At 39.2% G+C, this 12,501-nt stretch overlaps 1 protein-coding gene across 2 annotated transcripts; it reads left to right on the plus strand.

Moving 5' to 3' along the window:
- The first annotated feature begins 938 nt into the window (after positions 1-938).
- On the plus strand, positions 939-5,284 carry GPR85 (G protein-coupled receptor 85). Of its 2 annotated transcripts, XM_036758654.1 has the most exons (3): positions 939-1,144; positions 1,294-1,408; positions 2,637-5,284. In XM_036758654.1, the coding sequence occupies exon 3, from the start codon at positions 2,808-2,810 to the stop codon at positions 3,918-3,920; it is 1,113 nt and encodes a 370-aa protein (XP_036614549.1). In that variant the 5' UTR covers positions 939-1,144; positions 1,294-1,408; positions 2,637-2,807; the 3' UTR covers positions 3,921-5,284. The 2 variants fall into 2 exon arrangements, with proteins under 2 accessions (XP_036614549.1, XP_036614550.1); XM_036758655.1 differs by lacking the exon at positions 1,294-1,408 and having other exon boundaries at positions 954-1,144.
- The last annotated feature ends 7,217 nt before the right edge of the window (positions 5,285-12,501 follow it).

Here is a 12,501-nt window from a genome sequence, read left to right on the forward strand (position 1 = left end):
TTATGTTTCCTGTTATCTTACTAGTATTCTTCATCTGTATTCACAGAGGGGGGCGGGAAGGAAAACTCTCACATACAACAGCTTTGACACTATCAATCTGTTCTACCGTACTTTCGAGGTGGCAAAAGAAAGAAAGAAAAAAGCATATTTGTCTCCAGAAGGAGAAAGAAATGTCATTTTAAAATCTTCCCAAGGCTGTTCATTTTAGTCATGTTTATCAAGGTAGAATGGGCACCATATGTTATGCGGCTTGGCAAGGAGGGGAAGGGGTGTGTTTAGCTTCTTCCAAGTAATATACATATCTGCGCATACAGATGATTAACAAGGACAGGGGTAACTTATGCTAACCGATTGCTTTTCTTCCCAATTAAAATAAAATTATATTTTTCCCGTGCCCCTCTATATGCCAGTCTTTCTGCTAGCTTGCAAATTCAAGGATCAGCTTGGGAATCATTTGAGAAGGAAACTAAAAGAAGCTCTGATACCCAAAGAAGGAAAGAAAAAAAATCGGGGTGGGGGGGAAGGGGAGGAGGAAGAAAGGAGGAGGAGTGCAGGGAAGCTGGGGAGGAAGGGGACGGGCACTGGTCGTAGGACCTAATGCATTGCAAAGTACAACAGTGCGGTGATGGGGAAGGAGAGAAGAGCATAATGAGTTCTTTCCAGGCCCTCACTTTGAATGAAGGCAGAGAAAAAGTTCAGAAGCCACAAGAGGAGCCAAAGCCTTTATATTCCCAGGAGGACCGGACAGGATCTTCAATAAATCCAGCTAGCAATGATAACGGTTTGCTGCTGCGGCCGCCCTCATTGAGGCGGTGGCTGCTGCCTGTGCTGCTGCTAGTGCTGCTGCTGCTGCTGCCGCCACCTCTGCTGTTTCTGCTGCTGCTGCTATTTCTGTTGCTGGTGCTGCTGCCCCTGCTGCTGCTGCTGCTGGTGCTGCCGCTGCTGGGGCTCCTGCGTTACTGGGAGAGATTGTGCCGCTGCGACAGGGGAGGACGAGGCTAGTAGCTGAAGGAGGCTCCAACGCGCAGGCGCTGTTGGAGCCACTGACTAGATCCTCAGTCAAGGTACTAAGGCAAAAAAAAAAAAAATCAGCAATTTATAGAAAGAAGAAGCTATAGTCTGTCGGGATATCCAATACCAACAGGTAGGAGGATATGCTCTTGGTTAAGTTGGGGGGGTTGGGGGAGGCACGGTGGTGATGGAGCTGCAGGTTCACGGGCAGAGATACCTCCCTGTGGTTTTTGACAATAAACTGCATAATGGAAGTACACACAGACAATGCATCTTCAACAGGGCTTATTGGGAGCTCCTTGTCTGGAGAGCATTTCAAGACTGAGGGAAACTGGGCTGCGAACCACCAAGAACAGCTCCCTTGCAACACAGAAGCGATTTCTCTTCCCATCTCCGTGTATGTACTGTGTGTGCATGTGCATGTATCTCTCTATTATAAATCCAGGGGTGGCGGATTTCAGGTTTCGTAATATGCCTGGTGCTGTCGGTATTTACCCGGGGACACACCAGTGGGGAAATTAAAATCATCCAACGCAGGTTTTGCCAGGGTTTTTGGTGGCTTATTCTGGATGGTAGAAGAGTAGCAAAGGGAACACGCTTTTAGTGAGGGAAATAACCGAAAAATCTGGTTTTCCTGGCGTGGCCCCAAACACAGGATCTAGGTACCCTATAGATCTGCTTTTTGCTTTAAAATGTAGTTACTTGTTGTTTGGAAGGGTGAATAGCGGTGTAAAAGGGAGAGGCTTAATTACCCAAGATATTCATTTGAATCCAGGCGGCCAAGGCTTACAAATGGAAGTGCATTATTCCTCTGGGTGTGTTTCCTTGGCCAATATTTACATTAACCATTGCTAAGAATCATGTGGGTTTAAAAGAGAAAAGATTCTCGCCAAAAAGGTGGGGGATGGAGTGGGGGAGGGGGACGACAAAAGACTAAATCACATCACTGTTGTGTCCTCCTAGGACCAGTCTCTATTCTTTCTAAAGACTCCAATGGATGAAATTATGGTTTAGGAGAAAGAGCAAATACTCTTCTGCCTAGACAATATGCAGGAATGATTGTTTCTGATTCATGTGCTTGATGGGCTTTGCTTAAAATATATAAATTTTGCAGGGGTTCTTTGGGTGTGATCCATATCAACAGAGCAGCTATCTGTAAAACACTGACAAATATTAAGACCTCAGATAGATGGAGATAATGTTCCTTTCTCTCCATGTCTTTTACATTAGCAATCTCAGAAGGTTTAATTTACATGCCAATGATTAATTCCTAGGTTGACACAGTTTAAAATAAGGAACATCTCATTTTTTAAATCTTAAAGCTATCCAAGTAAAATGTATGTATTCCAAAACATAGGAACCCTTTCTGAACTAGATCACCTAAGAAATCATAAACAAGCCAATCCTCTGAAATCTCAAGCAAACTGAATAGTTTATAGCATGCATTCAATAGCCAGGTACCTCAAATGTTTGCCCCCCCCCAAAAAAAAATCACAACATGTAAAACAAAAAAGTACCAGATTTTACAACTTCATTTGCTTTCTCATAAATTAACAGCTTAATGTTAGTACTTTCTGACATCATTGCTTGTTAACTTAAGAACTGATAGCTCAATTTTTTTTCAGATATTCTAATGGCAAATCAGATGGAAGAAAAGAGGATGTATGACTAGACACCAAATCAGTTCTTTTTTGTGGATTACATTTGCAGTAAGATGTATGGATCTATCTCTTCCTTGTTCTTATATATAGATCATGAGACTTGACTGAGGCAATATCCTTAGCATCCATCCATCTATGGCGAACTATAGCCATGCAGCTGACAACATTTTGCAAAATCTCTCTCCTTTAACCGCTTTTCTGAAACTGACTTCCCTGGGTTTCATAATAGGAGTCAGCGTGGTGGGTAACCTTCTGATCTCCATTTTGCTAGTCAAAGATAAGACCTTGCATAGAGCTCCTTACTACTTCCTGTTGGATCTTTGCTGCTCAGATATTCTCAGATCTGCAATTTGTTTCCCATTTGTATTCACCTCTGTTAAAAATGGCTCTACCTGGACTTATGGGACTCTGACTTGCAAAGTGATCGCATTCCTGGGGGTTTTGTCCTGCTTCCACACTGCTTTCATGCTGTTCTGCATCAGCGTCACCAGGTATCTAGCTATAGCTCACCACCGATTCTACACAAAAAGGCTGACCTTTTGGACTTGCCTGGCTGTCATCTGTATGGTGTGGACCCTCTCTGTAGCAATGGCTTTCCCCCCAGTTTTAGATGTGGGCACTTATTCATTCATTAGGGAGGAGGATCAATGCACCTTTCAACATCGTTCCTTCAGGGCCAATGATTCCTTGGGATTTATGCTGCTCCTTGCCCTCATACTCCTAGCCACACAGCTTGTCTACCTCAAGCTGATATTTTTTGTCCACGATCGAAGGAAAATGAAGCCAGTCCAGTTTGTAGCAGCAGTCAGCCAGAACTGGACTTTTCATGGCCCAGGAGCCAGCGGTCAAGCAGCTGCTAATTGGCTGGCAGGATTTGGAAGGGGCCCCACACCACCCACCCTGTTGGGCATTAGGCAAAATGCAAACACCACAGGCAGAAGAAGGCTGCTGGTCTTAGACGAGTTCAAAATGGAAAAGAGAATCAGCAGAATGTTCTACATCATGACTTTCCTCTTCCTCGCCTTGTGGGGCCCCTACCTGGTGGCCTGTTACTGGAGAGTTTTTGCAAGAGGGCCTGTAGTTCCAGGGGGATTTCTAACAGCCGCTGTCTGGATGAGTTTTGCCCAAGCAGGAATCAATCCTTTTGTCTGCATTTTCTCCAACAGGGAGCTGAGGCGCTGTTTCAGCACAACCCTTCTTTACTGCAGAAAATCCAGGTTACCAAGGGAACCTTACTGTGTTATATGAGGGAGCATCTGTAAATCTTTAGCCTTGTGAAACACTACCCTTCTCTGCTAAGCAATTGTGGCCTGTAGCCATATCTTGAGAAGAAAACCAAGAGTGGGATCAGCAGTTGTAAGGATTTGGGCAACATTCTGCAGTCCTTGCATTAGCTCACCTATAATCCTATTTTAAATCTAAAAGTGTTCCTGCTGACCATTGGTGAAGGTTTGTAATTAAGAAAGGACTAAACCACTGCCCTAAGTTTCTCTATGTGGTTGAAATCTAGATCCTGAAAGTAGCAGGTGCTAAGTATCAGTGCTAAATGCTGTGTATATCACTACATAAGATAAGACCATCAAAAAGATTAGCATTGGACATCTTAATAAATTAAGTTGACATGAGGTAAACGTGTTGATAAAAAAAAAACTAATTTTAGAAGTTTGAAGACTTTGAAACATTTCATACTCTTACTGTTTTTGCAAAGACTAATTACTGGGGGACTTAAAGTACTGTAATCAACTAAAGATGTGCCATGCATTATTGGATTATCACACTTAAAAATCTGTTTGCCTTGTAAGTTTTGGGGACCATTCCAAAAATCAGGATTTTGGTTCCAATTTGAGTTTACTTCCTGCCCCCACCCCCACCCCCAAATGTGTTACTGTTTCTAAATGCCATTTTTCTTACTGCTAAAATTACTAGCATTGGACTATGTTATGTAGCTTTCTGTTGATTTGGTAAAAAAGTTTACTCAACTCATTTTATATTTTGTAAATACTAGATATCTGTCTGGTAGGCAACATTAAGGATAATATCTAGTCATAATTGAGCAGTTGGAATAATACAGAACAAACACATGTTGCCTTAAAGGGTGATCTAGTATTTTCCATTTTATTTATCATTGGAGCAAATAGGCAAGGAAAATTGAATCCGTAATTCTGGTCAGTCATCTGGGAGTGCATGAAAGATCACTTAATCTTCTCTTTCCTTTTTCTCCCATGGTTTGAAAAATTAGGGTGCACATCATTGGGATAATGTGAATCTTTTTTTTTTTTTTTTTTTTTTTTTACGGTGTGCTGCCCTTTCTAGTTTGTTCTGAGAAACACAGGCAGTTGATGTATGTTTATATTTTGAGTCAGCTGTCATGGGGAGACCGCAGCTTAGTATGATATCTTGCACAATTTGTGGAGCATTTATTCTACTGAAGGCACAGTCTTGTTTATACTTTCTGCACATTGGGTGTATTGGTCGTTTTAAATTATTTAAGTTTTAACTTGTGAAAGCTTATAATATGATTTCTGGTATTTTAGAAATACATTAGAGTCTGTGAGTCTCATTCTTTAAGATACAGATGTGTGAATTTCAATATAAAGTTGCATTTGCCAAAATTTACCTGTGTAGCCTGTTAATTTTCTTGGAATAAAATTTTACTTTTTTTTTTTTTTTGCAATTTATCTTTTTTTAAAAAAAATGTTTAGTTAGGAAGAACAAACTAGGGAGATTGTAGATGTGATTGGCTTGTTATTTTCTGTAGTTGCCATACTCCCAAAGTATAAATATATGAATGATGGGGAGCACAAATCTGATAAATGTTATAATCTTCAATTACACTATTGTGTGGTTTACCATAATTAACCATCATCCTTAACCTAATAGGCCATTTTTATTTGATGGTGCAAACCAACATACCTGGTTGACTAAGAGTTTTGAAATAAGTACCACATTTTAATTTTGGAAAGTAGTTACAGTTTAGCACCATGAATTTACAGTCTACAAGAAGCACAATCTATAATAAATATCTGACAAATCCAAATCATCTTCTTTTTTCTGTAATGTGACTAGAAATAACATAGTGCTGGCCCCTTTCATTGTGCAGTACTTTTGTATCCACAAAATTAATCTAAGTATAAAAAAGAAGACACTACTAAAATTCTGAAAAGTTCATACTAGCCTAGATTGATATACGAAACTACTCAGAGTTTTGCACATATAAGTGCAAAGAATTCAAGTAATGATTTAGTGAGCAATATGTTTGACCTCATTTTCACTTCATACTAAAGTTGATTGAATCTGAGGCTAGAATGAACACACCACAGTGAAATGAATCTTAACATATAAATAATGTGCTTCATTGATGTACAAACTGGACCTGAGATTTCATTGGCATAGGGCTGTTCCTAGTGAGGAACCTGCCTTTATCAAGGCAGGTCACCACCTTCTTGGTAACTTAAAGTCTTAAAAAGTTGTCCAGAACACCTAGAGGTAAAGTGATTTGCTCAGGATCACACGGCCAGCACGTGATTTGTTCCTTGGTCTTCCTGACTTGGAGTCTGGCTCTCCATCTATTATATACCATGTTACCCCTCTCATTGGCATAAGAATTGTTAATATCATGGTCTGAAACATAATGAAGTACTTTTTGCCAAAGGAAAGTTATTCTGATTACATTCAGTTTCAAAATGAAAGATTTTCATTGGGGAAAAATAATTACAGTGATTACCACTATGGTGCACCTTAAGCAGGCAGGCTTTTAATAATCACTTGCAACTTCAACCCTATAGGACCTCCATGAAGGATGTGGAGACCAGATGTTGAGACATTAGCATCTATTTCATAGAAGAGAAAACTGATATGAAGTTTAAGAGTAGAGGAGCCAAGGGCTGAGCATCTGATTTCTAATATATCTTAAGGTTGCCAGCCTTGCTTACTATATATAAATATATCTCATAAATAAACATACAAGAAAATTACAAACCAAATTGTCCTGAAAGTCTTGGTAAACTGGAAGACACTTCAATTTAATGTGGTTTGAATTGCACAATTGTTACTTGAACATACATGTGATTAGACTAACATTTGCAGATCAGGTGTAGAACAACGGACTGGTTCCCAGTTGGTCAAGACTGCTTATAAGTTATCAAGATAACTGTGAAAGGCAATATGACATAATGGATAGAGCTGCACTCAAAGCCAGCGAGACCTGAGTTCAAGTTTCACTATTGACACCTTGGCTGGGTGACCCTGAACAAGTCATTTAATGTTTAAATGCTGTGGGCAACTCTCTAAGACCTTAAGTTAGAGACTAAGTGCCCATGTGCACTGATAGAGGGAATTTCCTTACTTGTGAGTTCCCTATACCAATAAAATCATATATCCAATCCCTATCCCTTCCCTCTGAGATAACTAAAGATACCAGAATACAAATGGTTGGGCTATTTTTGGTTTCTTAATGACAAATTCAGAACGACTAGCCTTCCAATTGAAAGCTCAACTGTTGTGACAGTTGGAAGTAACTGATTTAACATGAAAATGATCTAATCAGGGCATCTTATAGACATAGCCCCAGTGCTTTCTAACTGCTCAATGGGAAAGGCACATGTTGTCAACAGTAATGATGTGCTGTGCCATATATACTAACTCACCATCTGTAGAGCCTGTGCTTTGAATTTCTAGTAGCAATGATTAGTTTGCATTGATCCACCCACACACTTTGTGCCCAATGGTCTATATTTGTGAGATAACTGGCTATCATTAGGAGCGTGTCTGTGGCCCTGGAATCTTATTCATCGCTTAAGCGAGGCACAAAGAGGCTGGTTGTCTTGTTTCAGTCCCAAAAATGTGATGACTATGAAATGCCAAGTGAAAGGTTGGAGATGAAAAACATGGGTTGAATACCTGAATTTCCAAACAAAGAGGACATCTGAATTTCCAAACTGCCCCCTCTCTATTGAATTTCAGCTTATTGTATTTTGGTTGTAGTTGGTAAGACCAGACTCAACTTACCATGGAGACTGATTTGTGCTTGCTAATCAATTATGTTGTCTGCTCATTCTCTCACTTCTGCTCTCATGGGTGCAATCTGATTAGCTTATACTTGAATAACAGACATGGTATTCATGGATATGAGTCAGTCTTTCCTCCCACTTTCTTTGGATTCTTTTCCATGCCTTGTCTCCCATGTCCCCTTAGGGCTCCCTGAGATCCCCTTCAAATCAGTTTCCCTTCCATTCAAAGAAGCCTTGAACCACCCATCCACACACCAGTTAGGCAACCAATTATGGTATGACTGGTGAATTGCACATTGTAGGCTTTTAAAATTGTAACCTGAATGAATGAATGAATGAGTAGGAAACCACCAACCACTGATTTTCAATCTTTTTGCCAGCTGTGTGAGAGATACAGCAGAGCCAAGAGGATCAGAGACCCTCCCACAGTCTTGGCCATCATCTTTAAGAACAGCTAAGTCTTTTGCACACTTAACTGAGATGTAAGTTTGTCTCTCCTTCCCCATCCCCATCCTCAAATATACTCCCAAGCCTATCTCCTAGTGCATTTGTGGTTAAACAAGGAGGCTAGATTGTATTTGGGATGGTTAGTGGGTTACCAGATTATAGGGAATGGACAGAGGTTCCTGGAAGAATTCCCCTCTGGTGGCAATATGGTATATGTCTTTATTTCTAGGGTGTGAACAAAGGCAGGAACAATTATTGTGGTATTGGTTTGGAGTAGTAAAAAAATAGCCATGTCATGAATGTTTGGTTTTGCTTTTTTAAATCAGCCCTTAGTTTGGGCACTTAGTAACTCTCCCCTAACCCTCCCTCTCCTCTCCACCACCCTCCACAAAAAAGAAAATCTGGTTTGGCCTCCAAGGTACAATTATATTGAAAATACAATGGATCACCTTTATAGTGGAGGATTGTGGAAGAATGGATTAATTCCCACTTTGTAAATAATCATTGTGGGTTTTTTGGCTGGGGGAGGGTATTCTCATGATAAATCAGAAGGCATGTAGTAATGAGCAGTCTTAAAATGGGATTCTTTTTTTAATTTTTATGTCAGTATGACCAGTAATTCAGAGGGAAGCACAACAAAACCCACTATGTCTATGTACTCACCATGGAATGGATTTTGCTTTTCTCTATATTTTACCCTATTTCATTTGCAACAATAGCTTTCATTGTTATTAGAACAGACTGGCTGTTATAGAATTCATTAATTCTATATAAGGAAGAAGAAGAAAAAGCAGGTAAGATGATATATGTTAAATTTTATAAAAACTAGCTAGAAACATTTATCCAGGTAGATGTTTACCAGAATTGCAGAATATTTCTGGTCCCAGCATCCTAGAAAGGATTTTTCCCCCTGTGCCATGAATTTTGCATTGGCATTTTTGGGGCATTGTACAGATACATGGTTTGAATTGAAATTGCAGGAATCTATTGTGAAAATGGTTTATTTGCTGAAAGTGTTTGCATGCTAGTTTCTGGGGCTTTTCTATTTCTTTCTGAAACATTCTGACAGTAAAATAATGTAGCTCTTTAATGTTGAAGGCTACTTGCATAACTAGCCAGAAGGCTGTATATAAATGAACGATCCAGCTCATCTGACTGTGGTTTTTTTGGCTATCCATCAAAATAGTCAGACTGGTTTGTTGAAAAAGACCCAGGTTGCAGGTAATAGAAATTTATTGATAATAAGAGTGATGTGGATAACCCTTTTAACCCTGGCCTATAATTCTAGTATCCAGACAGATGTAATAAAATAAAAAAAAAACTTTCAATTAAATTCAACAAACATTTACTGAGAGCTATGTAAAAGGCACTAAGGTACTGGGGATATAGTGATGAAAATGACATGATCCTTGCTTTCATAGAGCTTACAGTTTAGTAGGGAGATGAGATATGTATGCAAAAAAACTATAATACCATTTATAATATGATTAAGGAGAGGTCTGAGTGGTAATGAGAGATTCAAGAAGGATGGCATCATTTTTAGTTGAAGTAGCTCTGGAAAGTGTCATGGAGGAGATGATGCCTGATTTGACCCATGAGGAACAAGGAAGTTTTCAGAAGGTTGAGGGGGAGGAGAGGAGGGAACCTGTTCCAGGTATAGGGGCTGGCATCTGTATTAAATGTAGAGAGTCAGGAGAGGGCAATAGGATGCCCAGAAATGGTAAGTAATTTAATTGAGCTAGAATTTAGAGCAATCAAGAGTAGTACTTGTGCAGTAAGATTGGAAAGGCAAGTTGGAGTCATATGGTTAAAGGCCTTGAATGACAAATTAAGGCATTTATATTTTGTTCCATGGTAATTGAGGAGCCATTCAAAGACTTCAAGCAAGGGAGTGGTGTGTTCAGACCTATGCATTAGAAAGATTACTTTGGTCACAGTGTGAAGGATAGATTGAAAAGCAAAAACATCAAGATCTTGGCAAGTGATTAGACATGAGAAGCAAAGAAGAGGAAAAAGTCACATGTGACTATGAGTTATTTGGCATGAATGACTGGAGGAATCATGGGATTGGCAACAGAAATAGTGAGGTTGGGATCAAGGGCAGTTTCTGAGTGGTGAATGATGAGTTCGGTTTTGGACACACTGAGTTAGAGGTGTTGATGGGACTTCTAGGTGGCGATAGCAAGAAGGGATTAGAAAATGTAGAACCAAAAGTCAAGGAGGATAAATAGAAATGGGGATTTGGCAATTATTTTCACCAAAGTAATAACTGAATCCATGAGAATATATGATATTACCGATAGAGGAGAGGAGGGCTGAGTGGAGGCACTTAGAATAAAGAAGAAAAAAGAAAAATCATCCAAGAAAACTGACTTGGAAGAAACACACAGGTAGAAAACCAAGTCAGAGCAGTGTAATAGAACTCAGTGAATGGACTTGTAGCTAAAATGAGGAGGTGGTCAACGGTGTCAAACTCAGCAAAAAGGTCAAGTAAGATGAGAAAATTTATTTGTGTTTTGCAATTAGGAGGTAATTGATCAGCTAGGAAAGGGATAGTTTCAGTAGAATATTAGAGATGGAAGCAAGACTACAGATTGTGAAGTGAATGTTTGATTAGGAAGCAGAGGTGGCAAATGTAGGCTAGTCTCTAAAAGTTTAAGAAGGACAGAGCAATAGCTTGAGAGTATACAGTCAAATTAAGGAAAGGCTTTAAACCAAATATTTTGTTTTGCCAATGAATTATATAAATAGGAGTTGGTTTTTACAAAAGAAGAGGTCCTTTGGATTAGTTAATCTATTGCCAAAAGCATTTCCTTTCCATTGCTATTAACTTTTTATTAATAGTACTATAAAAGGAGCAAAGAATCATTTAACCCCTTTCTCCAACTAGACTGGAGATTAGTGTCCAGAGCCCAACTTGTGTCCATGCAGAGAGACAATATCTCTTCAATTAGTGGAGAAACTCTCTGAGGGACCCTTTTTTTTCCAAAACTGATTTGGAAGCCAAGCTCATCTGCAAAGGGGAAAGTCAAGCCCCTAACACCTAAATGTGTTATAAGCAACCGCCAGAAAAATTTCATTACAGTCACCATAGAAAGACTGCAAACTGTAGTGATGGCCACCTTCAACAGAGCAAAATGCAAGCTTGTTCTCTGAAGCAGAATTTAACAAAGATGTTCTTCCCCCTTGTGCCCACGGGACTCCCCTTTCCCTAACACAAAAGAAAAGGTTGGGCAAATTATAATGTAAGTCTTAGTTTATTGAAGGGTTTTTTTAAAAGATGATGAAAAAAATGCTTTACTTCATTTTGAACATATTAGAGTGTATGCTTTAGTGGATCCTTGGTGTCATCGATATGGAGATGCCCTCCAATGGTATAGATCGCAATCTATGTGTGCTTCCTTATCCTCTGATTCTAGTTTACAACTCCTATAAATCCCCTATTAAAGCATTAATCCAATGTTTTGGATACCTTCCTCGATTCAATTCAATAAGCATATATGAAGGATTTACTACAACCAAGGCACTGTGCCAGGCTCTAGGACAGGAATTCTTACCCTGGAGCCTGTGACTTGAAAAAAAATTTTAATAATTATATTTCAACATAATTAGTTTCCTTTGTGATCCTGTGTGTTAAAAAAAATATTTCAATATAATTGGTTTCCTTTGCAATCCTATATGTTTTATTTTATTTATTTAAAAACATTAATCTAAGAAGGGGTGTATCTGCTCCAGCAAACTGCCCATGGGTTCCATGACACAAAGAAGTTAAGAATCTTTGCTTTGGGATTACAAAGTATCTCATTTTTCTGTTTGCAGTGATTTTGTCAGTTATGGCCTGGCAAGGGCAGACTACAGTGGGACAGATGAAGAATAGGCAAGGCTTAGGGATTACAGTCATAGGTGGGAGTCTAATGATGAGGAATTATTTATGATACATTTGAAATTTGAAACAGAGATTTAGATTCTCTCAAACCTGAAAGTCTTGAGGTGGTTAACCCTTTTTTTTTTGGCCACTATATTAATCTAACTATTCTAAGAATATAAAGAAAAAAATGCAACAGTCCCTACCCTCATGGACTTACATACTATTGGCTCTTTTAACTATAAGACCAGGGTGGTTCATATGTCATTCCTCATCACTATATGGATCAGTCTGCCTTCCTTTCCAGCCATTCTTATGATACTTCTTGCATGCGGTGCTCATTAGCAACCTGCTATAGCTTACTCATACTCACCATATATCTTTTCATTGACTTTTGGGTCACCTGTAATGTTGATTCTTTGCTTATCATGGCATTCCATGATTCACAGTCTTGTGAATCTTGTTGGAATTCTTCCAGCATCACTGAAAGAATATTTTTCTTAAAAAG

This window comes from Trichosurus vulpecula, chromosome 5 (assembly GCF_011100635.1).
Source record: "Trichosurus vulpecula isolate mTriVul1 chromosome 5, mTriVul1.pri, whole genome shotgun sequence".
NCBI lineage: Eukaryota > Metazoa > Chordata > Mammalia > Diprotodontia > Phalangeridae > Trichosurus > Trichosurus vulpecula.